A 26722-nucleotide genomic window follows, 5' to 3' on the forward strand; every position below is an offset into this window, starting at 1 on the left:
CCCCATAAACCAAATTTCAGCGAAATCGTTAGAGCCGTTTCCGAGATCCCTGAAATATATATATATATATATATATATATATATATATATATATATATATATATACAAGAATTGCTCGTTTAAAGGTATAAGATAAGGTTTAATAACGTTACACATTGTAAGAAATAACGACCATTGGATGAGCACGGGGCGTGAACGGTCGTTGTGATATCTATGTAGAAGGCCTTTGTCCAGTAGATGACGATTTTCAGCTTGATAAAATTATTATGATGATAATTATAGTAAAGTATTACATGTACCTATTTGTTGTCTATTCGTTATATATTTTTGTGGTAGTTAATAATACTTCAAATCATGACTTACATAGCATGTGTAAATTAAAAGAGTATAAAACGAATATTCGCTTTTTATTTAGGATAACATAATATGTTAATAACGGCCATGAACTTTACTTTGCACTTGCAGACTAAACTGTAAACAATACGATTACTGTGACTAGCGACATCGTTATTTATCGGTTCACTCAACCGTTAGAAATAACGTTATTTATAACTTTCAATAACACCATTAATTCGAACTATTGTGTCATAACTATTAACACAAGGCAGTGTTGTCGCAACAATCGTCGCGCGCGCACGCTACTGCTTCTACAAACATTTATCGCATAGTTTCGGAATTTTTAATACTAGTGATACGTTTTTAAGGTATGCTTTCATTTATTTCTGTAGTTTTTCCTTGTTATTTTCTGTCAGTGTGTTGTTTTGTTTAAATTACTTGTTTGATGACAAAAGGTTAAGTAGTTTATTGAACGTAGGTACTGTAATTTACACTTTTCCGGTTGAGTTTTATGAGTAAAAGAGCCAGTTTTTGGTTGTTTTGCACAAATAATACGGGTTTAGCATTACAAGTATACTAAGAATAAGTTTCAACGCTGGCAACTTGTATATAACTACTTCAATTTCAACAATTCCTATAGGAAAAAATTCTCATAAATTTTTATTTATTAAACAATGTAAACATGTCAATACTTTTACAAAAATATAAGTTATTAATAACATAACATCGATGAATTTGTGTCCGAAATAAAGGCTTTCATTAATTCATTCAAATACAGTCTTCATTATATTCCTTCTGCCTGTCTAATTCATATGTGATAATGTAGAAGTACTAGTGCTCGACGCTGCACTAGTCACCGACATGGGTACTTTATTTCATAGGTTAAATTTGAAAAAAAATAATTAATAATAAATTAATTTAATTAATAAGTTAATTTTAGCTATAAATCAAGTAAGCAATAACTTACTTAACAATGTTGGAGGGTAGAATAAGTTTTCTGCCAACAAACTGCTATGCAGTTTGGCAGATAAGTGATCATAGCCGATGTAATTTCTCTTTTATAAATAAATTAAAAAAAAAAAAAAAAACAACGAAGATTTTTCTGTATTCGAACTTAATCCTTGTCACTTTGACATAAAGTGCTCATGTCGAGTACTAGTGCAGCGTCGAGCACTAGTACTTCTACCTAAACAAAACAAAATACTTTTTTCAAAAAATCTCACAACAATATTTCTGAACGGAAATTTGCTTTAAATTCTCGTGTATGTTTGCAAAAACTTCCGAGAATGCTCCTTTTTTATCGGTGTGAGAATGCTGTTGCGCATCGTCCCCCTGGCCTGAGGTGGGCCCATTTTGGCGGGTATGTGGGACTCACACCTCCCGGCTTTTTCCATGGAGAAAGAGGGAGCCTACCCACTAAACCCACACCGGCGTTTCCCACAGTATGCCGTTTGGGGAGGCGTCATGGGATCGCGAACATTCTACCACGACATCAGAGAATGCTCCTGCATTTTTGAGAATTTTCTGCAATTTACACATTATACGAATATTCTGTCTCCAAAGGATCCTTATCATCCTTTTATTACTCGTCCTTACGTTCTGTTCGTTCGTTTGTTATCGGGTTATATCAGTGGGGTGACACTCGACCTTTCGGGCGCTTTCGGCTCAGAATTGCTCCGAGAAATTATTACGGTGGGCCCAACATGTCGTCCCTTTGCGTGAACAACCACAGATAAGATAATGATTTGAATTTTCACAACCCTAAATAGCCGAAAGGGATAGTGCCATATATTAGAAAGGGACACCATGATTCGTCCCTGAATTGCTGTCAAGCTTTGGTATTGTAGGAAGTGTCATTTCTGTACGGTAGTACTATTATTTATTCCGTGGTTGTATCTAGGTCGACAGATAAAATTTTCACAAAATATATACTCCCTAGTGAGTTATAGTTTTTTTTTCAAAATCCATAACTCCCGCGGGAACAAATCTTTGTCCTTCAGTACACCTGCATGAAATAAGGTCTTTTTCGAGCAAGTGTGATGAAAAATCTTATTTATGATATTGAAAAAAAACAAAGGCTGAAAAATTAACAAACTTCATTGCTCTTGTCTGATAAAACGTGGCCTTAACCTTCCTTTTATCTGCGTAATGATAAAACAACAATACAAAGGCCAGGGCGTACCTATGGATCACATCCTGCTTAGATAAATCTTAGGGTCAAACACATTTTAGAAAAAGGTCACTTCTGTGGACAATGAAATTTTACGACTCTGATACATCTCCTTGTATCTTTCGTTTCGTTTCGCTTTTCATCTCTATTCCTTGTCTTCTCTCAAGTACTGAAAAAAAATATTCCGCCTGTAAGTGTGCAATAAAAACATTAGCTTTAGATACCCTTTACTTTGCGATATCTACAGAAAAGACGCGTAGGTACGAGTTTTAAGCATAGGCAGGTACTATAAACTGTTTATCACTAGACCAATAACTAGGTATACAGTGACTACCGTTTTCATCAACTGGTTTTGTTTTTGGGAAAAATATTTTGAGACTTTGATGACTTCGAACAAGACTAACTTACAGTGAGGGCTACCGTTTTTGTGCTCACCAGGTGGCGCCACTGTAGATGGTGGTCCAGAAAAAATAACTCGCAAAAGTGTTTAATGCTTATAAAAAAAAAAGTTTATAACCACTTTTTTAAAACCACTAACATTTATAGAACTATATCTAATATTTACCATGAATAATCAAAAATAGAAAAAAAAGATTTACCACAATTATGAATCAGGAGTGAAAATTCGCGATTAAAAAGCTTGTAAACCCCTAAAATTCTATGCATTTGACATTTTGCAAGACTTCCATATCTACACTAGCGCCCCTAGCGGCGAAATTAACGCGTTAGCCGTCATTCGAACGTAAGCGCTGGTGGCCTAGCGAGCGGTAAGAGCGTGTGACTTTCAATCGCGTTCAAACCCCGGCTCGTACCAATGAGTTGTTCGAAACTTATGTACGAAATATCGTTTGATATTTCCCAGTCGCTTTTCGGTGAAGGAAGACATCGTGAGGAAACCGGAATAATCCCAATAAGGCCTAGTTTACCCTCTGGGATGGAAGGTCAGATGGTAGTCGTCAGTTTCGTAAAACTAGTGTCTATGCCAATTCTGGGGATTAGTTGTCAAGTGGACCCCAAGCTCCCATGAGCCGTGGCAAAATGTCGGGACAACGCGAGGAAAATGATGATGAGCTTTCATTCGAACGTACACTGACAGAAATGATATTTTAATCATCTTTCGATCGCGCAAATGCATGTACGGGCAAGTACGACCGAAATGCACGATATTTGAAAGACTTAAGTCACATGTTAATCTGATATCAGTTTACATTCGAATTGGGCGGTTAGACGGTCATCTACGAGTATACTTATCAAGATAATATCGAGCTCAGACCTAATGAGAGTTATTTTCATTACAATTTATATGGCCACCTTTTCGGTCCCCATCATTAGACCAGCTTCATAATATAAAGCTTAGAAATGAAAAGTGCCAAAATCACTGTCTCGGACGAAACTTGAACTCGCTATCATTGTTTACTAGTGAATTTCCAATATCACTTGGAACTCCGGTGTAATAAGTGTAATCTTACGGTATATGCCTCCCCAAGGCGCATATGAGTTGGTGGAAATATTCGCTGTCATTGAGTGTCTAAGCGCTGGCTGGACGTCGTGACAGCGGATATGGGAGAGAACACTCTCACACTTGAGGATACCGAAGGCCGGGCAAAGTGAGAAGAATAAGTAGGAAAACGGACCCCGGCGCTAGGCCGGAAAACGCTAGGTTGAAGAAGAAGAAGATTGAGTGTCAGTAGTCGTAAGTCCTCGAATATCAGTTGACAGAGCGATGAGCTAGTAATCCAGAGTCGTGATTTGGAGTCTTGCCCGAGACAGTGAATTTTTGTCTCCGTTTTGTCTCAGGCAAACTGTTTTCGTATGTCCGTATGTACTCTTTTACAGGTCGCAATTGTCAACCGATTCTCGAGAAATTTTGTGAATAGGTTTAGTAGTTAGTAGTTTTTCTGACGTTTAGATTTTTGGAAAATGTTCAAAATGGTAGAAATTGGCATAATGGACTTATGTGCCATTAGAGTGTGGTGTTTAAGACCATTGCGAATACGCTGTGATAATAACTCAACGAAGTATTTTTTGTTTTTACGCTTATGAATCTTATCGCGAGGTCTACATCTCACAGAGCCAAAGATCTAAGCTTCTTGGGTCATTTGCAGACGCTTAATACAAAATTAATTCTGCTTCATATGGGTTTGGTTGGTTTAGGTTATTAAGATTAGTCCTGTAATAGAAATGTGTTCTTGCCTTGCATTTTTTACAAGCTTTTATTTAACTTGCAATGTAACTTATGTACTTATTGCAAGTTAAATTTGACCCACTTCCCGATTTCCGATGAAGCTGAAAATTTGCATGCATATGTACGTACGCTGACAAATGCAACATATGGTACTCATCGATCCAAAGGAACTCTAGTATAAAACAACGCGTCCTAATTGTGTTTGGGATTTTTAGAATTGTCTTGATGAGTATCAGTTGATTGTACAAAAAAAAGTACATGAAAGCTTTTACCAAAAATGTTTTTTTTTTGCTAAAAACTTATTAGATCACGTAAGGCCTTCGTTACTCCATCCTATTTGATTAACGTAATGATATTCTTACTGAGCCTAGTTATAATTATCGTTATCTCTCTTAGTACATTTTTAGTTATGCGTGGTTACATGAAAATAAAACTAACTGCAAACAAAATTAGTAATATCTCTAAAAGTCATAGCGTTCAAAATAGTTTGATAGACACCCGATCCGTGCATGATAAACCTAGGTACCAACGGTGGTCTCGATTTCAATATCAGAGGCTTTACAATATTTTCAATATGTATAACTTACCTACATGTTCAAGTATATGTATAGTACGTATTAGATATATATCGTGTCATTCACAAAGACGCGTGCCTTGAATAGTATTGCCATGTCATTAAAGGTTAAATTGGACAAATCTGCGCGTCACCGTGGATGACACGAAATTTAGCCACTCACTTCTTACGTGTGTACAGGGTGACTTGTAATTCGACCTGTTCCTTGAAAAGGTTGATTAAGTTTTAAAGGTTTGGCTTTAGAAATATAAGGTTAGGTATAAATTACAAGTTATCGTATTTCTTTTACATTCTTTTAAAATCAAAAACGAGCACTCAAAAAAGGGTACGATACTTCGCGTAAAAATTACTACATATACTTTTTTTTCAATTGCCGTTCTTAGGTCAAAAGATAAGCGTTTTATCAACAAAAAAAAAACTAAAAACTCCAATATTTCGAAAACTACTGAATTTCGACGTATGGTTGACTAGGCTAAAACCTTGTAAATTTATATCATTTTGAACATTTCCAAAAAACGAAACGACAAAAAAATTATATTTAACCACAGCACCTGCTCACAAAATTTCACGAGAATTGGTTGAGAATTGCGACCTGTAGAGGAAAACATCCGGACATACGAAAGCATTTTACCCTAGTCAAAACGGAAACTTTGGCTAACGCTTCGGTCAATAAATGTATGGAGCCAAACGCAAATGATTTCTCTAAAAACATTTTGAAATTTGCTCGATCATTATCAGAGGTATTATCGTTTGAATCCTGTTCCAGTGTTACTCAAAGGCAGGCCCCAATTTATCCACTGATCTTGGACCAGCGCTATCAGGCCACTCTTTGAAGCCCAGTTCATCCGACCATTAAAAACAATCTTCGCAATAGGCACCTACCGCGATAACAGAGTACGCTAGTTCAATTCTAGCCCTGGGCACTGGAGGCTTTGGTCACCTCTTATTTATTCGTATATTAATAATAGATAAATATTATTGTAAAAAGTCTAGCCTTAGAAAGGAGATAAATAAAGCATATAATAAATATTATAGGATATTCTAACACAGATTGACTAAGCCCCACAGTAAGCTCAAGAAGCTTGTGTTGTGGGTACTCAGACAACGATATATATATAATATATAAATACTTAAATACATAGAAAACATCCATGACTCAGGAACAAACATTTGTGCTCACCACACAAATAAATGCCGGAATTCGACTTCATAGGCAGGGTTACTAACCACTAGGCCAGACCGGTCGTCGAATATACATGACATTAATTTCGGTTTATAAAAGCAATCTTTCCCGTTTCAGATCTGATAAGTCTACTATGCACCCAACATAACACCTCACCATGACAGAAAAGACAGTAGTCCGTTTCGAAGAAGCGGAACGTAAGAAGACCACCATCCTCACTTCAATAGGAGCTGCTGGCATGCTACTAGGATGGCTGGTCAGAGGATCGAGCCTCCTGATGACGTCTGTGGCCCTGGTATCCGCGTATCTGATGACCGGGAATAGATACCAGTGGATCTACATTTGGAAGAAGACTTTCTACAGAGACATGTTGTAAGTTTTATATTCTGATTTTAGACTAAAGGTACTGCGCTTCTTCAAGACCAAAGTAAAAACAAATCATTTAGAAAATGGCATTTCTATCAGGATATACATCGAATCGAAATCTTATTTATTTGCAAATCGCGAGTTTTCAGCATAAGGGCCAACCAGGAGCCTACTACTTTATATTAATAGGTATTTATATACGCTGCAAAATGTACATTAGAATAATAAAACAGGCCCCCGACCCAAAAGTAGCTGCGAGTGAGAGCCGAAATGCCCCCATTGCTACTATTTCATGAATTTGACACAGGCCTCACTTGGTATACTCACGTATAGTCCACTTCAGAGATAACTGTACCCCTAGTGTAAATTTGATCGACATCATAACGTGACGAACGCGTTTGCGTTAAGTCTCATTTTGTATAGGATTTTGAGTTTCGAAACGTCCCGCTTGGCGCGCTCTTTCTAAATCCAATACAAAATGAGACTAAACGCAAACGCGTACGTCACGTTTCGAAATCGAATTTATTTACACTAGGGGTACTGACCCGCCCAGAAATTTGTTTACAGGGGGGGTTAACTATTTCTACAGCTGACTGTACCTACCTAATAGAAAGACCGACTCCAATAGATTTTTTCCTAATTTGTTTGCAAGGGCGGTCTATAGCTGACTACCTAATAAAAATACTGATTCCAATAAAGGATTGGTTGACTCCAATAGAATTTTCCATATTATACCAGCGCAGCGTATTAATTCGTTACCAAGGGAGCATAGGTCGCGCACCTACTTCGATGTATGTACTCCAGTATCACGGCCCGCCATTCATTCCGTTTGCTTGTCAACAGAGCAAAGTCCACCATTCTTGCTTTATGCATTCCTGGTGTCAAGTAGCATTGAATGGTTTTTAACGAGAAATTTACAATTATGAATGACTAGATTTAACAAGCTTTTATTTAGTTTCACCTGTCTCGTTGTCTGTGTGTCGGTCTGTAATCAAATCTTGCAAATTAAATTTGACCCACTTCCCGGTTTCCGAAGAAACTGAAAATTTGCATACCTACAAATGTATGTCGGGTGACAATGCAATATTATGGTACCATCGAGATGATCTGATGATGGAGACAGGAGGTGGCCATAAGAACTCTGATAGATAAGACAACGTCACCTAATTGTTTGGGGTTTTTAGAATTGTCTCGATGAGTATTAGTTGCTTGTGGAAAGGAAAGTACAGTCAGCGATAGAAGCTTGTACCAAAACTTATTTTTTGGCCAAAAACTTATTTCCATTGAAATACTTATACAACTACCTACTAATATAATTAATATGTACAAGTTACTCTGTCTGTCTGTTAAGTGTCTCTTCATGCTTAAATCGATATAGATGGATTTTGGTATGGAGATGATTTAGGCCCGGGGAAGGATGGTTATAGGATAGTGTTTATCAATCATCATCATTATTTCTAACAAAATCGCGCACAGAAGCTTGTCTTCCTATCTATGTCAGTGGTATATTAATAGTGTTAGGATTTTATCCGGCCCGCAGCCGGTCCTTTGAAATAATTGGTATATGACCGACGAAAAAATAAAAATTGTTTTTTGCTGCAATTGTGGCCCTCCTCTCAAATGTTTTTAACTTTCTGGCCCGCCATGAAGAAAGTTTGCCTACCACTGATCTATGTGGTTGTGTGGTTTACCTCAGTGTTAGAAACCAGGAACCTGAAACTCTTACCCTTATCGAGGTTTTTAATTGAGTTATTAAAACTCTTGTTTAGAGAAACTTTAAGTGGCTTCTATAAAATTAATTTTGATTAGAAGTTACTGACTACGCGCAGACTAAATTAATCTCAACAACCATAGTTATTCGATAGAGTTTGCTAAGCTGATAGTGCAATTAAATCTATTGATTTTAAACTGTTCAAATACACTTTTAGAGACTTAGTATTGAAAACAGACCATTTTGGTCTTAACTGCTATACATATAGAAATATAATAGAATAGAAATATTTTTTTTTCGTAAACACATAAACAGTTATAACACATAAGAAAAAGGTACGAGTAGAACAAAATGACCTCATCTCAGCATGTTGCTGGCGACTTTCAGCACTGGTCCATATACTGATTATTAAATCAAAACACTACGCTCTGGTCTATTATTATAGATACGAGATTTTCAAAATTCCACAAATCCCCGTCGCGTCTACGTGAGCGGCGCAGCGCCCGCATCAATAAAATTGTTGAATTGAAATTGGTCCATCCGGTGCGATCACACCACGTTACTACGCGAGTTATGATCAGGGGGCCTACCGCGAACCATGTTTTACGTGTTGCCTCTCTGCCGCACTTGTTAATTCGTACGTAAGTGTGACAGGGAGGCAACACGTTGAACGTGGTTCGCGGTAGGCCCTCTGGTATTGTTTCTCGTTTGTAATCGACTGGAGAGGACGGTCATGTTTTTACCCGGGTTAGTGAATACGAAAAGCGAGCCATGTTTATGACGCTTGTCTATTTTAACCCTTTCAACGCCACGCCTATCGTGCGCGGCGCGTCATCGTGAACCTTGTCGGAATGCACGAAGGTTCATATTGGGCTGCAGCCGCACGCGTCTTTGGCGCTAAAAGGGTTAAACGTGTAGAGGAGAACATCCGGACATACGAAGAAAAATGCCCGAATCGACAACATTGGCACTTTTCATTTACTTTTACATTGCTTTTTTACAACTAAAAAGTTTTATTGGCCTATCATTTTGACCTACACCAATACCTGAATGTGGACGAGTTAGCACTGAAGACCATGTAGGAATGTGGACAAGATAGGAAGGTGACGATGTACACGGTGTAACATGAGCAAACCGAAAGATTTTAACAGTGTATTCCTGATCACATTTAGAGACTAAAATGTCTACTTAGATTCACGAGCCCTTTCGATCCTAATAGGATAAAAATGTCCCAGAGTTTTTTCCTATTGCTTTACCATTTCCCCTATATGTTTTTATGGTAGTAACAAAAAGTATAGGTACTTTGAAAAATATATGGAAATTTTAGGACACTTTTTTTCTCCTATAAAGGTCACAGCTCATTAGAGCCACCCCGCACCCGACCCTCACCGCCTCGCCTCGAGCGGTTAGTATTCTTCGTATGGATTTCTATGGGCATGCGCTCACTACATCAACTTATCCGGTGGTGGTACGAAGTTGATGTAGTGAGCGCATGCCCATAGAAATCCATACGAAGAATACTAACCGCTCGAGGCGAGGCGGTGAGGGTCGGGTGCGGGGTGGCTCTAATGAGCTGTGACCTTTAGGGTGAAAAGGGCTTCTGACTAGAAATAACACAAAAGTGGCAAAAAAACATCACATAAAAAAGTGGCAAAAAAGAAATGTTTAGTTACAGTAGGTATATATATACCCCATCATGGGGCTTTAAATGCAGGGCTCGATTCTACTTGCTAATCAGAGCTACTTTTACTATGGGACCAACACACGTCGCAATTTCGCGATTTTTTTGGTTTTACATAAAAAACATCAACATCTGAAGAAAGAAGAAAAAGCCAAATAAAAATCGCGATTTTCGAGTTGGTCCCATATTGTCCCATTGGGACTTACATTCCCCTACACGTATGATACGTACAATGGTAGCTAAAATTGAATAATTTGCTACCACTGTATCTTTTAAACGAGCAATTCTTATAATATATAGTCATATATTAATAAATAAATATTATAGGACATTATTACACAAATTGACTAAGTCCCACAGTAAGCTCATTAAGGCTTGTGTTGAGGGTACTTAGACAGCGATATATATATATAATATATAAATATTTACAAATACTTAAATACATAGAAAACACCCATGACTCAGGAACAAATATCCATGCTCATCACACAAATACATGCCCTTACAAGGATTTGAACCTGGGACCATCGGCTTTGTAGGCATATATTAGGGATATATTTATATATTTCGGGGATCTCGGAAACGGCTCTAAGGATTTCGCTGAAATTTGCTATATGGAGGTTGTCGGGGGCAAAAAATCGATCTAGCTAGGTTTAGGTTTTTGTATGTTCTCTGAGCAAAGCTCGGTCTCCCAGATATTTATATCTATTAGTCAACTTTTAATGTGTTTATGTGGTGTTTATGAATTGTATCTTTAATGTATTGTATTTATTTTCATTTCTATGTTTGCAAATTACATGAAATAAATAATTCCCAATTTTAAATTTCAATAATAAAAGTATACCAGTGTAGCGAGTAGAATCAAGTCCTGTAATTAAAGCCCGATGATGGGAGACACCCTGTATAGGAACTGTAACCCCTAAGGTGCTCCTCAGTTTGAGTAAATAATTACTTTTCTTGCACCACTTTATCATGGTTACGCCAAAATATTCTCAACAGCCACATAAACAGAGCACAAAACACAGACACACACATTCATCATGGTGGTACAGGACGTGATTACCTCGTTTGACACCGCAAGGTGTCACACGACTCGTACGATACAATTTTCTGGACCTTGGCCTCTCCTGATTGCCTGGTACGCTGTAGGCGATTGGATGATAGCCCAGGTACCGAGCGGATGTTGTTTTGTCGGTATTAACACGTATACTTTTATAAAATATGCCTTCCACTATGGCTTACAACGCTCTACGCGTGCAATATAACAATGTTTACAGGGGGTTCCCTTGTCTGTAGCGTCTCGGGGATGTCTGCCGGAGTAGATAGGTTCCATGCCATCATGCGAAGGAGGTGTGCTTCAACCTTGAGCAGGATACGGGGCAGCCTCAATGGAATGTTGGGTATTTTTTCAGAAACATGGGACAACCCACTGATGAGACACTAGCTTTGTCTTTATGCCCCAGTTCCATATGTAAAGTTAAAATTATTTTTATTTTACTTTTATTTTATGTTAAATGCTCCTAATTGTAATTTTAAGTGTAAGTTTGTTTTAGCCTAATTTAGTGTCCCACTGTTGGGCAAAGCCCCCCCCCCCCTCCTTATTTTCTCTACTCATCCCTGTCATTGGCATTTCCCCACTATTTTGGATAGAATGCGTCCATCGTCCAAGGTGTCCTGCCATTTCCTTTTCGGTCTGCCTGCGACCGACTTGCATTTGTTTAGGTTTTATTTATGAAATTTGGTTGTAACTTAGTTCAGATAACATTTTCAAGTTAGTATATAAGAAAGAATGGCCTGCTTGGAGGTTAAGAAGTTAGGGGGAAATGTATGTCGCAAGATCTTTATTCGGAACCCAAGTCAATGGGTTATTAGATCTGCTGAGAGGAATAGAGAATATTATTTCATACAATTGTCATATAATAGGTACGAGATTGAAAAGCTTGATCATATCACTATTAGCTTGATTATATCACTAAACTACTACTACTACTACTAAACTACTAAATAATTAATGAAAATTGGGAAGTATCTCAGTAGACAAACATGTAGTACAATAGTAGATTGTTAACCAAGGGATGAAAGGCACCCATTTCTGACGAGGTAGTTTATTCGAGATAATCAATAGTCTGAGACTTGAATGGTGCCTTTCGCCCGATTTAAAAACTCTACTTTTCAATTTGAAAACGAGGAAAGTAAAATACATGTGTTTTAAAAAAAGACTGCTGTAAAAGTATAAACTTCAGTAGTATTTTCTGACGGTATTTTCAACTGCGACCGCAGTTTGGCGAGGAATAAAGTAGTGTCACAATGTTATGTGGACTGTGGGACTTAGCCAATTTGTGTAATAATGTCCTATAATATTTATTTTATTTATGTACCTTTATGATAAAAAAGGACAATTTCGGTAAAAATATCGTTATTTATGGAATGGAAATTGTATAAGAAATCTATTTAAAGCCAATTTTTTTATTGATAACGTAAAAAGAAATACGTCCCTAGAAATTACAGTGCTAGATCATAAAAGTATCATTTTCTGCACACTTTTTAGAACAACAACGACCCAGTTTCAGCACATGAGAAATGAAAAATACATATACGCGCGACTCCGCGCGACCCCACGCCCCGCGCCCGTTTAGTCTTTTCTATGGGAGCGCGGCGGCACGTGATTGGTCAATTTTTTATAGTTAATTACAGCGTATCAAAATGAATCTTATAGTTAAGTTGGGAGCCCATACAGTAGGCCAAAGTACACTATTATAGTTTTGTATACGAAATCGTAATTGATCCATTACAGACGACGAATTGAAAAAGGTATTTAAAGACCAAAATTAAAGCATTGAAACTTCAAGATAGGTAAATTCCAATTAGGAGATTCAGCGAGCGTGTCCGCAATATATGCTACTACTTAGAGTGAAGTTTTATGAGTAGATTTCATAGCCGCAGATAAATTATTTCTTATGCCAATAGGTACTAATAAAAATGACTTAAGATTTTTTGCGCAAGAAAACCGCAAACAATTGAATGAGTTTCTTATAGCGGCAACGGCTGCGGTGGTGGGACAGAAACTGATAAAACAAATGTGGACTTAGATATTTTATCTTTAATTTTTTCTTAAATTGTAATTACAATTACCTACATCACATAAAATTCTGTGTTAGGTATTTTTTTGCAGCGGCATAGACATGTCCTGTCTAGTTATCTATAATTATATATTTCTTATATAAGTATAGTGTGTAACTTGAATACGGGCGAATATTTTAACGGTGGTTAGAGTCAGACCAAGATAAGTTAGCAGTGATTTTGATAGCCCAGCCTGTGCAAGTTATGATGCAATTATGAAATTTCTCTATTTCTTCCATAAAATTCTCGGTATAATCATTACGGGGTTTTGAGGCAACAAACATAAGAAGTAATCATTATATTTATACTTATATTCTCTATTTGCATAATTTATACTAACAACAACAGTTTTAACGGATCAATGATGGAACTTACGTCTTTTGCAATATAATATTTATATTAAATCTCTAATTAAAGTAGCATACAATACAATACAAATTTAATACTCTTTAATGCACACCTCAATACAGAAACAGTACAAATAATACAACACACAAAGAAGAGGTAAACAATAGGCGGTCTTATCGCTAAAAAGCGATCTCTTCCATACAACCTTTAGGTAGCGGAATTAAATAATAATCTTATACCTTTAAACGAGCAATTCTTGTATATATATATATATATATATTTCTGTGATCTCGGAAACGGCTCTAACGATTTCGCTGAAATTTGGTATATAGGGGTTTTTGGGGGTATACAATCTATCTAGATTAGTCTTATGTTTGGGAAAACGCGTGTTTTCGAGTTTTCATGCATTTTTCTTTCGACGCAGAATATGGTGACTAATTTCGTGTTGCCGGCCACTGTCCGTCTGGTCCAGCGGGTTAAGACGCGGACTGCTAAACGAGTGTTACGGGTTCGAATCCCGCCCGGTGACTAACTTTTGTTTTTTTTTTTATATGTTCAAGTTTATATATAATTTTTTAATTTTTATTATTCTACACAAGTTTAATTTAGTAAAAAAAAATGACCTATGTAATAAGAGAAATCGATAATAGATGGCGTTACTCTGTGACAAGTGCTGTAAGGTTAAAATCGATTGTAAATAATAATAATTGTCAGTTCACATTTTACTTTTTAAGTTTATGTAGATTATCACCACCATATTACAATAAATAGTTATAACCGAGCAAAGCTCGGTCGCCCAGGTACTAATTATGTTATGTCAGTAGGTGTTCCAGATGCAATAAAAGAAGTCTAGCACAGAATAAACGCAAAACAAAACAATATATCATATACAAATATAAATAAAAAGATATAAAAATAGATATATTAAAACACATATTATACATATACCTTAAACATCATAATTTCATAGAAGTTTGTCGTTTAAAATTACACTTGCCCTGTTTGGGCCATCAAAATCGCTGCCATCTTATCTTCTTCTGTCTGTTTGAGAAGTAAATTGAGATAAAATTTCCTTAATAATACAACGAACATAAGTCTAAACCATACAAAATAATTCGCCCGCAAATTAATGCAACATAAGTTACGTCTCGTAAGTCTACGTAACTTAAGAGATACGAGCTTTTTAAAGTAACTGTCAACGCCTTTTGGCAGGTACTACTTATCTCGTAATGTCGTATTATCAATCTCGTAATGTTTGTAGTAATACATTGCTGCTAGGTAAATTTTCAAAAAAAAATATTACGGGGTCATAATTAAGTGCAGGTAATTAAACAAAAAACTTCTTTATTAATTATTACACGGATAAATAAAGTTATATATCTGGCTAAATTTAGTGTCCGTATTGGATTTACACACTGTATACGTGTGTACCACGAATTGCGCATAGTAGATTATACTACAAGGCCATAGAGTAACCCATTTTAGGTATACGTGACAAGTTGCCGATGTAGGTCTAAGATGCATTTGCATTTATATTATTATATAATTTGCTTTTCAGTCCGATTGCGAGTAAATTATACAGAAATATCAAATATTTAAGGTTATTTCATAGTGTTTTGGGGCGCGCCGGCCGCCAGCTGCAGCAGTGGCAGTTTGTATGGCAGGTTTCGGACTTCATTGCTAAGTCAATAAGGGTCGTAGATGATTTCACATTTTGTACCAGTGCATAAAAAGGAACTTTATGCCGCTTACACGCGATTTAAACAACAACTTTACTATATAATAGAGAGCTTTTCAGTCGAGTAGCGTGTTTAGGCAACGATGCTTGCTGAGTTGCCTAAGTAAGGTATGAGATTGAAAAAAAAAAAAAAGATTATATCACTATTGTATACAATATTTTTTCTATGAGTTATGTAAAATAATATTTGTATAATTATAAAACTTAAAATAAATGCGCGACTTCCGCCTCGTGCCCCGCGCCCTGCGCCCGTTTAATCTTTCTTATGGGAGTGCGGCGGCACGTGATTGGTAATTGTTTTATAGTTGATTACAGCGTATCGAAATGAATCTTTTAGTTGAGTGGGAGCCCATATATGAAAAGTACACAATTATAGTTTTGTATGCGAAATCTTAATTCAACCATTACAGTCGACGAGTAAAAAATATATATAGTAGGAAGGCACGATCTTATTGCTCTACAAATATCAGTGTCAGATACTTAGATCCGACAAACATGTTTTGAAGAAAGTGTTCTCCTTCTAGAGGCCTCCGCGTGCTGCTGATCACCATGTTCAAGATCTGGATGTGGGAGAAGAAAGGCATGACGGTGGTGAAGCGATGGGCCGAGGTGGCTCGACAGGACCCTGACAAAAAGGCATTCGTCATGGGCGACCGTCATCTGACATTCCGGCAGGTTAGGTATTACTTAAGGCACGAATCTAAAAGAATAGGGGAGCATGAATGTTGCGATGGACGGAGATGGCTCAGCAATTTGTCAAAAAGGTATTTTAACCACACCAGCTCGTAAAGGTTCACTTTATGCTTCAAAAACTGATGAGAAAATTACATTTTATCCATAAGAATTGCAAATTAAGTTGATGCAAATTTTAAGTTGTAGCAAATTGACTTTTAATTAGTGGTTATGAATGATAAAACATAATAGCGTTTACTTGGATTTGATTTTTAACGTTTTACCTCGCGTTAGTGTGGTGATATATTTTGTTTCACTCAGTAGCAAAGTTTGTTTAACCACTCGTGCTAATATTTTTAGCCGAACAAGCGAAAGATTCTAAGTGTAATCTTGAGCGTGGCGAGGGTTTCAAAGAACAACTTTGCGACCTTTAACAAATAACTGTAGCCTTACCACGACTGCCTTAGCTGTGTCACGCTGACATTCGCTAACGTCTGCCTAACTTGCTTTCTATACATCTCACTCACACTAATATGCGAGTACGAGCGAGATGCATAGAAAGTAAGTTACGCACACGCCGCAATGATAGCCGTACTAATGTCAAGGTCGGTCATTATCTTACCTATTTACATCCCGGCAGGTGAAACAATGTTATTCCATGCTAAGAACACGCCAGGTGTGTTCATTTTGTATTGGGAATGAGGCGATGGCGTTAAAAGTGTTAAAGAACGGGTTGCCATCAGACAAGAAATGCATGAGGGTAGTACAGCAGTGGGTGAAGGTACCGCGGCAAGTGCCTGATAAGAAAGCCTTCTTCATAGACATTAAGGGGCGCACTGATTATCAGTTCGCCGGACGATATCGGCCTGTCAGTTATTCGCGATTGTCAGCTTTTGCGAATAGCTGACAGGTCAAAATCGTCCGGATAATTGGTAATCAGATCCCTTTAGACATTCCAGAAGGTTAGTCCGGCAAGCACAGATGCGAGCGAAAAGCGACATAATGATGGTCAATGGGTGAGGCGCCTGATAAGAAGGCCTTTTTTATGGACCATTGACATATAACATTCCGGTTATTTAGATATCATTTAGTGTGGATTACACAGGCAACACATAATTGCAAGATGGCTGTTTAGTATTTCTTCTGACATATTTTAGTAATTGTCATTCAAATTGGCATATCATTATATGTAAAACACAATGGCGGTGTCATCCTTATGCAAATTGTTGTCTAAGCGCCTGGTAAGAAAAACTTAATTATGTATGACTACCTTTAGGCGTAATTTATAATGGTCGTTCTCCAAATGCGGCTACCGAATTCCAATAAGGTTAACCAATATGATCGTGATGGATGGAGGGGTGCCATCGCGAAAGGTCGCGATATTCACGACAACGCGTGGTTCCAAGACCTTGCCCGAAAACGCGTGAAGAGGCACAAGTGGCACAACCCACCTGAAGTTGTTGCCGACATGGCTATCCTTTAACTGCCAATGTGGTCGCAAATGCTGGTCCCGCATTGGCTTATACAGCCACGAGAGACGTTGTCCCTCACATACAAACGCTGCATAAAATCATCTGTCAAGATGTTAAAGGCCTTATGAGTAACCAATATAGTGTGCATGGAACTGATTAGTTATACAAGTTGTAATAAAACTACTGGTGACCCGTTTAAAGGTGTTCTGACTCGGAAAAGGCAGAAGCAAAAATATTTTGACGCTAAAAATTATCTTTTTTTTTATGGGGCAGGTTGTGCAAGTCGGGCAACTCTCCATACAAAGGCCATCAAAAAATGTTTCTTCTACTATTTCCTTATCAGAACACGATATCAAATATGCCCTTAAACGGATCATCACTATTTTTGATACACCTTGTATTAATATCATCATTATCTGACTATATGTATGTTCTGCTATGCTCATACAGTGAGGGTCGAATATCGGTAAAGTAAGGAAGATCTTTTAGTTTTATCAGTTATCTAACAAATATACCCCACAGCTAAAAGTTATCCTATGAAACAAACACAGTCTTCTAGGATCTTTAGAGGTAATGCCATCTTCACTCCTTGATGGTATTGTGTTGTGAGTTAGACCTTATCTGAGTCATAAAGACTCAAAAATATATTACTTACTGTTATTATTAATAGCCTCGTGGCTTCGTGTTAATCATTATGGACAATCCAAGCTCGACGAAGCCCGGATACCTCTTTAAAAGAGAAACGCATGAGGCGCTACGAGCAGGCCTCCAACCCCCGCCCACCCGGGGGAGCATACACCTGCCGCGTGTGTGGACGTGGGATCCTCTCTCGCGTAGGGCTATACAGCCACGAACGCAAGTGCTAGGGTGCTGCTTAAATCATCTCACACAGATGAAACGGCCTCTTATTACATACATGGTGTCTCAATGCTGGGCAAAGGTCTTTTCCCTCGATCTTGCAACACACACCGTAGCTATTTTGGCCCATTTCTTTGGGTGCATGCGGCTGACATGGCCGTCCCAATCCCATTTCAGCTGGGCGATCTTAGATATTCGCTTTCTTAACTTTCAACACTACTTTCTAGACATTGTCCATCAAGTCTTCTCTCTTAATTCCAGGGAGACGAATTCAGCAACCGCATCGCCTGGTACTTCAAACGTCAGGGCTTCAAGAGTGGTGAAGTAATCGCGCTCTTCATGGACACCCAGCCAGAATACGTTTTCATCTGGTTAGGTCTAGCCAAGCTCCGTGTGACCACGGCCCTTGTTAATACGAACCTTAGAGGCGCTCAGTTGACGCATTGTTTGAAGATCGCTGGATGTAAGGCGTTGGTGTTTGGAGATGAGCTGGCGGATTGTGAGTTGGTTACGCTTTCCTAGTACTTTAATATATCATACGTCATTGTTTGGGTGGGAAGCTCTCTTTGACCATAGTTTTGTTAGTCAAATATAGCTTCTTCGACATATAGAATGAAATCTTTATTGGCACGCCTCAGTAAAAGTTCCAGCTTGAAGAAAAACAATTGATTAATGATAGAGGCAGACAACAGCCGGTCTCTTCTAGACAACCTTTGGGTAGCGGAAACAAAACAATCAAAAAGAGTTGGTGTAGGTGTATATGTATGATGTTGCTTATGTCCATAGGCGACGATGACCGCTACCCATAAGGCGGCTCGTCTGCTCGTTTGCTCTGTATATTATCTAAAAAAACATAACATACATTATCATTGGCGAATCGGTGCAAGCTTAGTGTGGTCTGTATCCGCTAGTAAGGAATAGGCTCCAGATTTCCAAAATTGCTAGTCGTAAATATTATTAAAATGTAGGCATTTAAGACAAAATTAAAGTAGAAAGGGAAAAAGGGAACAAAACTAGTCATAGTAACGGGTAAAGGGGAAAGGGGAAAGAATTATTTGTCGTTTAGGTAAATTACAAATATACAGGATAAGAAAAAATATAGGATAGGCGATATAAGAAAAAAAACATTCCCTTGTTTCTTAAAATAAGTAAATCTGTACCCCTAGTGTAAATATTTTCGACAGCGAAACGTTACGTACGCGTTTGCGTTAAGTGTCATTTTGTATGAGATTTTTGACTTTCCAAAACGTCCCGCTTGGCGCGCTGTTCAAAAACCCATACAAAATGACACTTAACGCAAACGCGTACGTAACGTTTCGCTGTCGAAAATATTTACACTAGGGGTACAGATGTACCTACTTAAAAATACTGAATTTATTTCCAAACTAAGTTAGAATCACTACCATTCAACTATTCAAAAAAAAATCAGGCCACCTATGTCTACCGATAGAGATATGTATGATAATTATTTTGTGTAAAAGTAACATTAAGTAGATGTTAATCAATTAATTAATGAACATAAAATACAATAAATGATGTTAATAAATCACCCATGCAATACAGTCAATAGGAAGGAGACATTTAAAATGAACATGGGAAGGTATAAGATATGATTATATGAAGATACATTTTTAGTGCAGTAGGTATAAAGTATCAACTTGTAAAAAACAATGTTAAGCTAGACAAACTTTAGAAAGGACCTATGTCTAGTAAGTTTCATCAAAGATAATTTGAAATAGAGGTGGATTGTCAAAGAAAACTGTGTTGCCACAGTAAATTTACTGCCATCTTTCGACACATGATTGAAAGTTTTAGAACGCCATTTGACTTTGATCCTTATTCTTTCACTGGTATGAGTTAAATTTGTTAAATATCAAAAAGTGGCGCCATCTAATAGATCAAAGGCTAAATGTATGGCGGCAGCGTTTCGAGCGATCTTTAGCCGATGCCCGGTCAATTTCTCATTTATTTCATTGAAACAAATGAGCGTTTATTACCTTTTTGTTTGAAATTAACAAGATAAGTTGGATTGTTACTGTAACTTTTCACTCCAATAAATTACTTGTGTATGAGAATACTTCTTAAATATAAATTAAACCAATATTAAACCAAATCTGTAATTGAAGTGAAACTTTGTTGCCTTAATTCCTTTTTTTTTTGCATATCATTTTTTAACAGAAATATCAGTTCAATTTAGTGTATTAACTCTATCAAACACTTTGCATGAGGGGTGTTACGTAGGTGTTACGATACGAGGGTATGTTATTTTGATTCACATCCAGTGTTGTCTAAATAATAACTTGTTTGTCTGCGTATTCGTAAAAAGAGCCTATGCCCATCATAAATAACTCAAGAAATCGTGTCTCTATTTCCAGCCGTCAAAGAAATCAGGAGCGAGATCCACGACATACCCCTCTTCCAATTCAACTCCCCTGACCGCCCAGCATTGGAGAAGCCACCTACAATTCTGCAGGATGCCGCGCCGCTCGCGTCAGAGCTGACGGAGATGAGTGCAGAGGCTTTTACTGAGGCAGGCACTGCCAGTCCGCGAGACACGCTCTTGTATATTTATACTAGTGGGACCACTGGGTTCCCTAAGGCTGCAGTCATTACTAATATTAGGTAAGGTTTCATCTATAGGTACTCTAGCTATAATACAATGCAAAAACAAGGTTAAATTCTTCGAGATACTGCCCGTGTCAAATCAGAATTGAATTAGATGAGTGCAGAACCGTTTAGTTAGGCATGCGTGGCCAGCCCGTGAGACCATCGACCTGTTTTCTAAGGGTGCTGTTATAAATAATATCAGATCGATGTGCTACAAGATTCTGCTAATTGCTGCACCTATAACTTGAAAAATACCTGGTGCTCTTTGGTAAAGAAAACATGGAGAATTCCAAAAAAGCCTAGTATTCCTTTTGGTTAAAAGATCAAAAGGTAGTTTCTTGAAATCCAGTGCCTGCGCTAAACATTAAGATTATGTTACTAAAGACGCAACCGTGAAAGCGCTAAGACGTTCTCCTCCTCCCTCTCTCATAAATTGCTTGTACAATATTTATTTACAATTATTCCGTTAAACCCTGCTTTCATATCACTAAACTAGCACGTGAGCCATTTAATTTAAAGTTAGACACATTTTTTCTCCTATTAGGATCGAAAGAGCTCGGAATCTGAGTTTATATGCATATCGTAAATAAAACCAAATTAATAATAAAGTGTAGTTAATAAAATAGCCCATTTAAACCTTTCAGGTATCTCCTAATCCCACTAGGAGTCCACACTTCAGCACGGCTGTCATCATCCGACATCGTATACGATCCTCTTCCACTGCATCACACTGCAGGTGGAGTCCTTGGTGGAGGGCAGGCGCTGGTGCTAGGCAGCACAGTGGTGCTAAGGAAGAAGTTCTCCGCTTCTAACTATTGGAAAGATATCGCGAAACATGGATGCACTGTGAGTCGCTTTCTCTAACCCATTGAGTAATATCTTTGTAACCCATTGAGTAATAGTGTAACCTACGAATAGATGGCTGGCTCCAGTTTGGCCTGATGTTAAAAAATTGTACCTACGGAGTGTTTAATCCCAATAAGACAGTGAGAGAAAATCATAAACTACAATTTGATTATCAGGGTGGCCGCCGCTGTAGGTGTCTGTCAATCCTTGATAAAATGAGTGACGGAATCAACGTCATAATGGCGGCAGTAATGCTTTTTATCAGTTGACATTTTGGAGTCACAAGGCCATGTTTAGGAACAATAAAACTGCACGAATAACTTGAATAACTTACGCCCATATGAAAGACAAGCTTTTTAAACGGGAAATTCTGTTTCAAAAGCTTCTAGATGGCTAGTAATAGAACCCTGTTAACGAAGTCCTTTAGAGTTGTTTATATGTCGTATGTCGGCTCCGGATGTTCTAATCTACAGGTTGCATTTCTTTACCGATTCTCGTGGAATTTTGTGAGCAGGATCGATGGTATATGGCGGTACTTTGGGACTTTGGGACAAATGGCACAAAGAACCTGTGAGCTGTGAGAATGACTCAACGAAGTAATTAATTTATAGTTTTAGATTTTTTAAGCTTATTTTAAAGCAAAGCCACTAATATAATTTGTTTACGCCCGTTGTATATAGGTAATGTCGCAAGCATTACTTCATCAACTTTTATTTCTTTGTTTCAAGTCTGACTCAAAGAAAAAAATATTGCCAACACTGCGTAGGTACAAAGTCTTTTCGGGTCAACAGAATCAACTCAATATTTTACGACCCGTTTCTTGAAACGCACTTACACAATTCCAGGCAGCCCAATACATCGGTGAGATATGCCGCTATCTACTGGCAGTTCCACCCTCGCCTAGTGACCGGGCGCATAAAGTGCGCGTGATCATGGGAAATGGACTAAGGCCACAGATCTGGCAGGAGTTCGTCGAACGCTTCGGCGTCGAGAGGGTGATGGAGTTCTATGGGGCGACGGAGGGGAATAGCAATTTGAGTGAGTATCAGTAGAAATTGGCTATCATCATCGAGTGTAGCAGGCTAAGGCTGTAAATCTAGCAGGAGAGGGCACTGGAGCTCTATGAGACCACCAATTCAGTAGACTGCCGGTTCTACTTAAAACTAAAGTCGTACGTCTGGTTGGAGCTCGCTTCGGCATGAAGAGTTCTATGCTAGAGTTTTAGGGGGCTATCGTGGAAAACAGAAAATATTTTGCTACAAGCGATAACTTTACGCGTCTAAATCAGCAACATTGGTTAAAGGCCTGTGACCATTAGTCATTTGCTTACCTTGCACCCGCAACTTATTTATTATTCAGATGTTCCTAATGTGATTTTTTTGCATTTTTTTGCAGTTAACTTGGATTCAAAAGTAGGAGCCATTGGTTTCTTGAGCCGGCTCGTATCATCAATTTATCCTCTTACTCTAGTCAAGTAAGTTAAGTTTAGAGAACTTTTATGCTATCTTGTGAATGATTTTTTCATAGCAGCTATCATCGTTCATCTATATTTCAATACTAGAATTAACTTTTTAAAACCGTTGTTTACTTGATATGATAATCCTACTGATAAGGCAAATTTAAGTAAAATAAAACTTTACATTTATGTGTAACATTTACTGGGATGGCTTTCAATGTTTTTATGTTTTACAATTATGTTTCAGATGCGATGAAATTACTGGTGAAATACTAAGGAACAGTGACGGCAGATGTATAAGCTGTGGACCTCATGAACCTGGTAATTATTACAAATAGACAAAGAAAAAAGATCCACAATAAGTAAACGTTTGTATAGTCTGCCCGCTTTTTTAAGATCAAGTACGTCATAGTAAATGTATGGCGAACTTGATTATTGAGATTTTTTGGATGCATCACATACAATAGGAATGGTGGGTACATATTTTTAGGTATTGGTCTTAAGTGCAATTTCTAGTCTGTCAAGTCTATTTTTAAATTAGAAATATAATATAGAAATTTCCTAAAACTTTCTATATTTTAGGTCTATTACTTGGTAAGATAGATCCAAAAAAAGCCATCCTTACATTCGCCGGCTACGCTGACAAAACTGCTTCAGACAAGAAAATGGTCCGCAACGTGAAGAAAGAAGGAGACTGTTACTTCAACACAGGGGATATCCTGGTTATGGACCACTTCGGATACTTTTACTTTAAAGATAGGACTGGAGATACATTCAGGTAAACTACTTTTTACTACGCGACTCGTAGACAGTTAATTAAAATCCATAATACATAACTAAAATTGGCTTAACAGATACCAGAAACTACGAGATCACAGATGCAGTTCAATCTTTCACTTAATAATTTATTGCATATGTATCATTGGTTGGTATACATAATTATATCGTCGTATAGTACATTTCACACAAGTCTTATTGAGGTTACCATGAGTGTGACTTGGTCAATTTTAGTAAGATATTTCTATAAATCTAATTGTTTTATTGTATTAAGGTGGCGAGGCGAAAACGTGTCGACGGCAGAAGTGGAAGGAGTCATAAGCACACTCGTTGGACTCAAAGATGCCATAGTTTATGGAGTTTCTGTAAGTTTCAAAACTGACTTTATTATATTAAACCAGGAAATATGTAAGAAATCTGATGATTATCCGATCCGAACTGTAGAAGCATGTAATATTTTGAGATTTTTCATTTAAAAATGAACACTTACAAATGCAATAAAATAAATTCTTGTACATAGTTGTATAGTCACCGTAATAATCTGCCATCCTAGAATAATGTTCCAAATAGAGACATCTCTCAAAAGGTCGCGTTATAATATAAAGTATCTGTCACAGTCTAATTGTTCAACATACAGAGACATATCTTTTTGTTAATCTATCTACTTATGAAATGAAGACTCCGCTACTTTTAATGCTGACCGTACCTACACATCCACCTACCAGCTACCACGCCTCAAAAATTTGGAGACAATATTATACGGTTTTTTTTTTTCGCTAATCTCCGTTCTTTGGTACAAGTATACATATACATTGTTTGGTATGCATTGTATAATATTAGATGATAAGATGGTGGATTGTTATATTAATCTAAATAAGAATGAGTATTTAATTTTATTTATTTGAAGAACTGTTCTCAAAATCAAAATTTCAGATCCCAAACGTAGAAGGTAAAGCGGGCATGGCAGCCATCGCCGACCCCGAGAAGAAACTTGACATCCCCTACCTCACCAAAGGACTACGGTCTTCTCTCCCTGCCTTCGCCAGACCCCTTTTCCTCAGAGTGCTGCCCGAGCCTCCCCTCACTTCTACCTTCAAGCTGCGTAAGAAAGATTTAATAGAACAAGCCTATACATTGGGCCTTCATGAGGACCCCATGTATTTCTTAGACCAGAAGACTGGAGAATATGTTCCGTTGACGAGGAAGCTGTATGATGACATAGTCAAAGGTGTTGTAAGATTGTGATTCTTGCCATGTTGAGGGTTCTTGTTGAACTCTTAGTCCTATTTAGTTTTAAAATTGTTTTAAGTGGACTTCGTTTATAAAAAGTATTTTAGGAAAAGTATTCAGCCCACAAAAATCTGTCAATTTCAAGCTTCTGTTAAAAAAAGTCACTTTTATATGTAAATTTTTGAGGATGGGTCCTTTTCGCTAAACTACATCCAAGTAGGAGAATAACGGTGATGTTCGGACGTTAACTGCGTTACTGTTGCGATGTCGTTTCGGCCGTTATATCTGTCAAATTCCTAGATAAAATAAGTGATGGAATGAACGTCATTATCGCGGCAGTAATACAGCGGTGAACGTCACTCACTTTAACATATGACCGCCACCATAAAGGCGGGTTGCACAACACACAATCGACAAACTGATCTGCTTTAAACATGGTGACGGTAACTGTCATCCTACAGCGAACTGTCAAAGTCTTCAAGCTTAGTGAAACCGGTTCTAACTTCGAGCAACACTGGGAACAGAGACGGCATTCGTACTATTTCCCGTCTGCCGAAGCATAGGTGCAACTGTACCTATGGCGTGTTGTGACTCGTCCGTACACAAAAAATGGTCGATGTGCGCAAGATTTGTCTTTGACGTGTGACATTTTCTATGTATTTGCACGTCATTACAGATCGGATTTTGAGTGTAACTGTGCACGTTTTCCCAGAAAAAATGGCAGAATGATTTGTACGGTAAGATATCGCTTGGGCTTCTACATTTCGACGTGTCAGAACTCAGACGCCAGTGTTGCTCGAAGGGTTCTAAGGTTGAAAATAAATAGATTACACCATGATCAGTGAATACAATATGAGCGAATGTAGTTTTGGAGGAACGAATCTGGAGGACGCAATCTCTTTTGTCAGGGGTTTTGAATAAAGTGGAATTAGTACACAGAACAACATGGCAAGGAAGGTCTGTTGGGGCAAATACGCTTTCTTTAGAAGCACAAATATATTTAGTACCTATTATTTCATTAAGGTACGTTCACACACACTTTGCTCAATTAGGGAAATTGCTTAATCAAGGAACCGTTACGTGACCCAATTTATTTTAAGGAGGCGCACTTGTTACAACTAGACAAATTATTTTATCAATGTAATTTGTGAATACATTTTGTGATAAAAATGTGATAATTTATACCAAAATTTACTGTCATGAAACAAATCAGCCATTATATTGTATCTAAGAAGTAAAATAAGGAGTCTAATACTGTTATAGACCAAGATTTATGAAAATAAATAAATGTATATAAAGGACGTCAGTGCTTTGTTTTTTAGCAGTAAGTCATAAGTCATTTGTTAGTAAATAGTAGATTGTTAACCAAGGGTGGAAAGTGAACCATATCAC

The 26722-nt window shown here is 37.6% G+C and overlaps 1 protein-coding gene across 1 annotated transcript; it reads left to right on the forward strand.

Moving 5' to 3' along the window:
* The first annotated feature begins 587 nt into the window (after window positions 1–587).
* On the forward strand, window positions 588–26631 carry LOC133530363 (long-chain fatty acid transport protein 1). Its single transcript, XM_061868274.1, has 12 exons — window positions 588–704; window positions 6566–6820; window positions 15937–16087; window positions 18676–18913; window positions 20790–21036; window positions 21666–21867; window positions 22713–22905; window positions 23263–23341; window positions 23571–23644; window positions 23906–24101; window positions 24375–24465; window positions 25034–26631. Exons 2-12 carry the CDS (start codon window positions 6606–6608, stop codon window positions 25343–25345), a joined length of 1998 nt encoding a protein of 665 aa, XP_061724258.1. The 5' UTR covers window positions 588–704; window positions 6566–6605; the 3' UTR covers window positions 25346–26631.
* Window positions 26632–26722: the final 91 nt, after the last annotated feature.

The sequence above is a fragment of the Cydia pomonella genome, chromosome 22, assembly GCF_033807575.1.
Source record: "Cydia pomonella isolate Wapato2018A chromosome 22, ilCydPomo1, whole genome shotgun sequence".
NCBI classification, from domain to species: domain Eukaryota; kingdom Metazoa; phylum Arthropoda; class Insecta; order Lepidoptera; family Tortricidae; genus Cydia; species Cydia pomonella.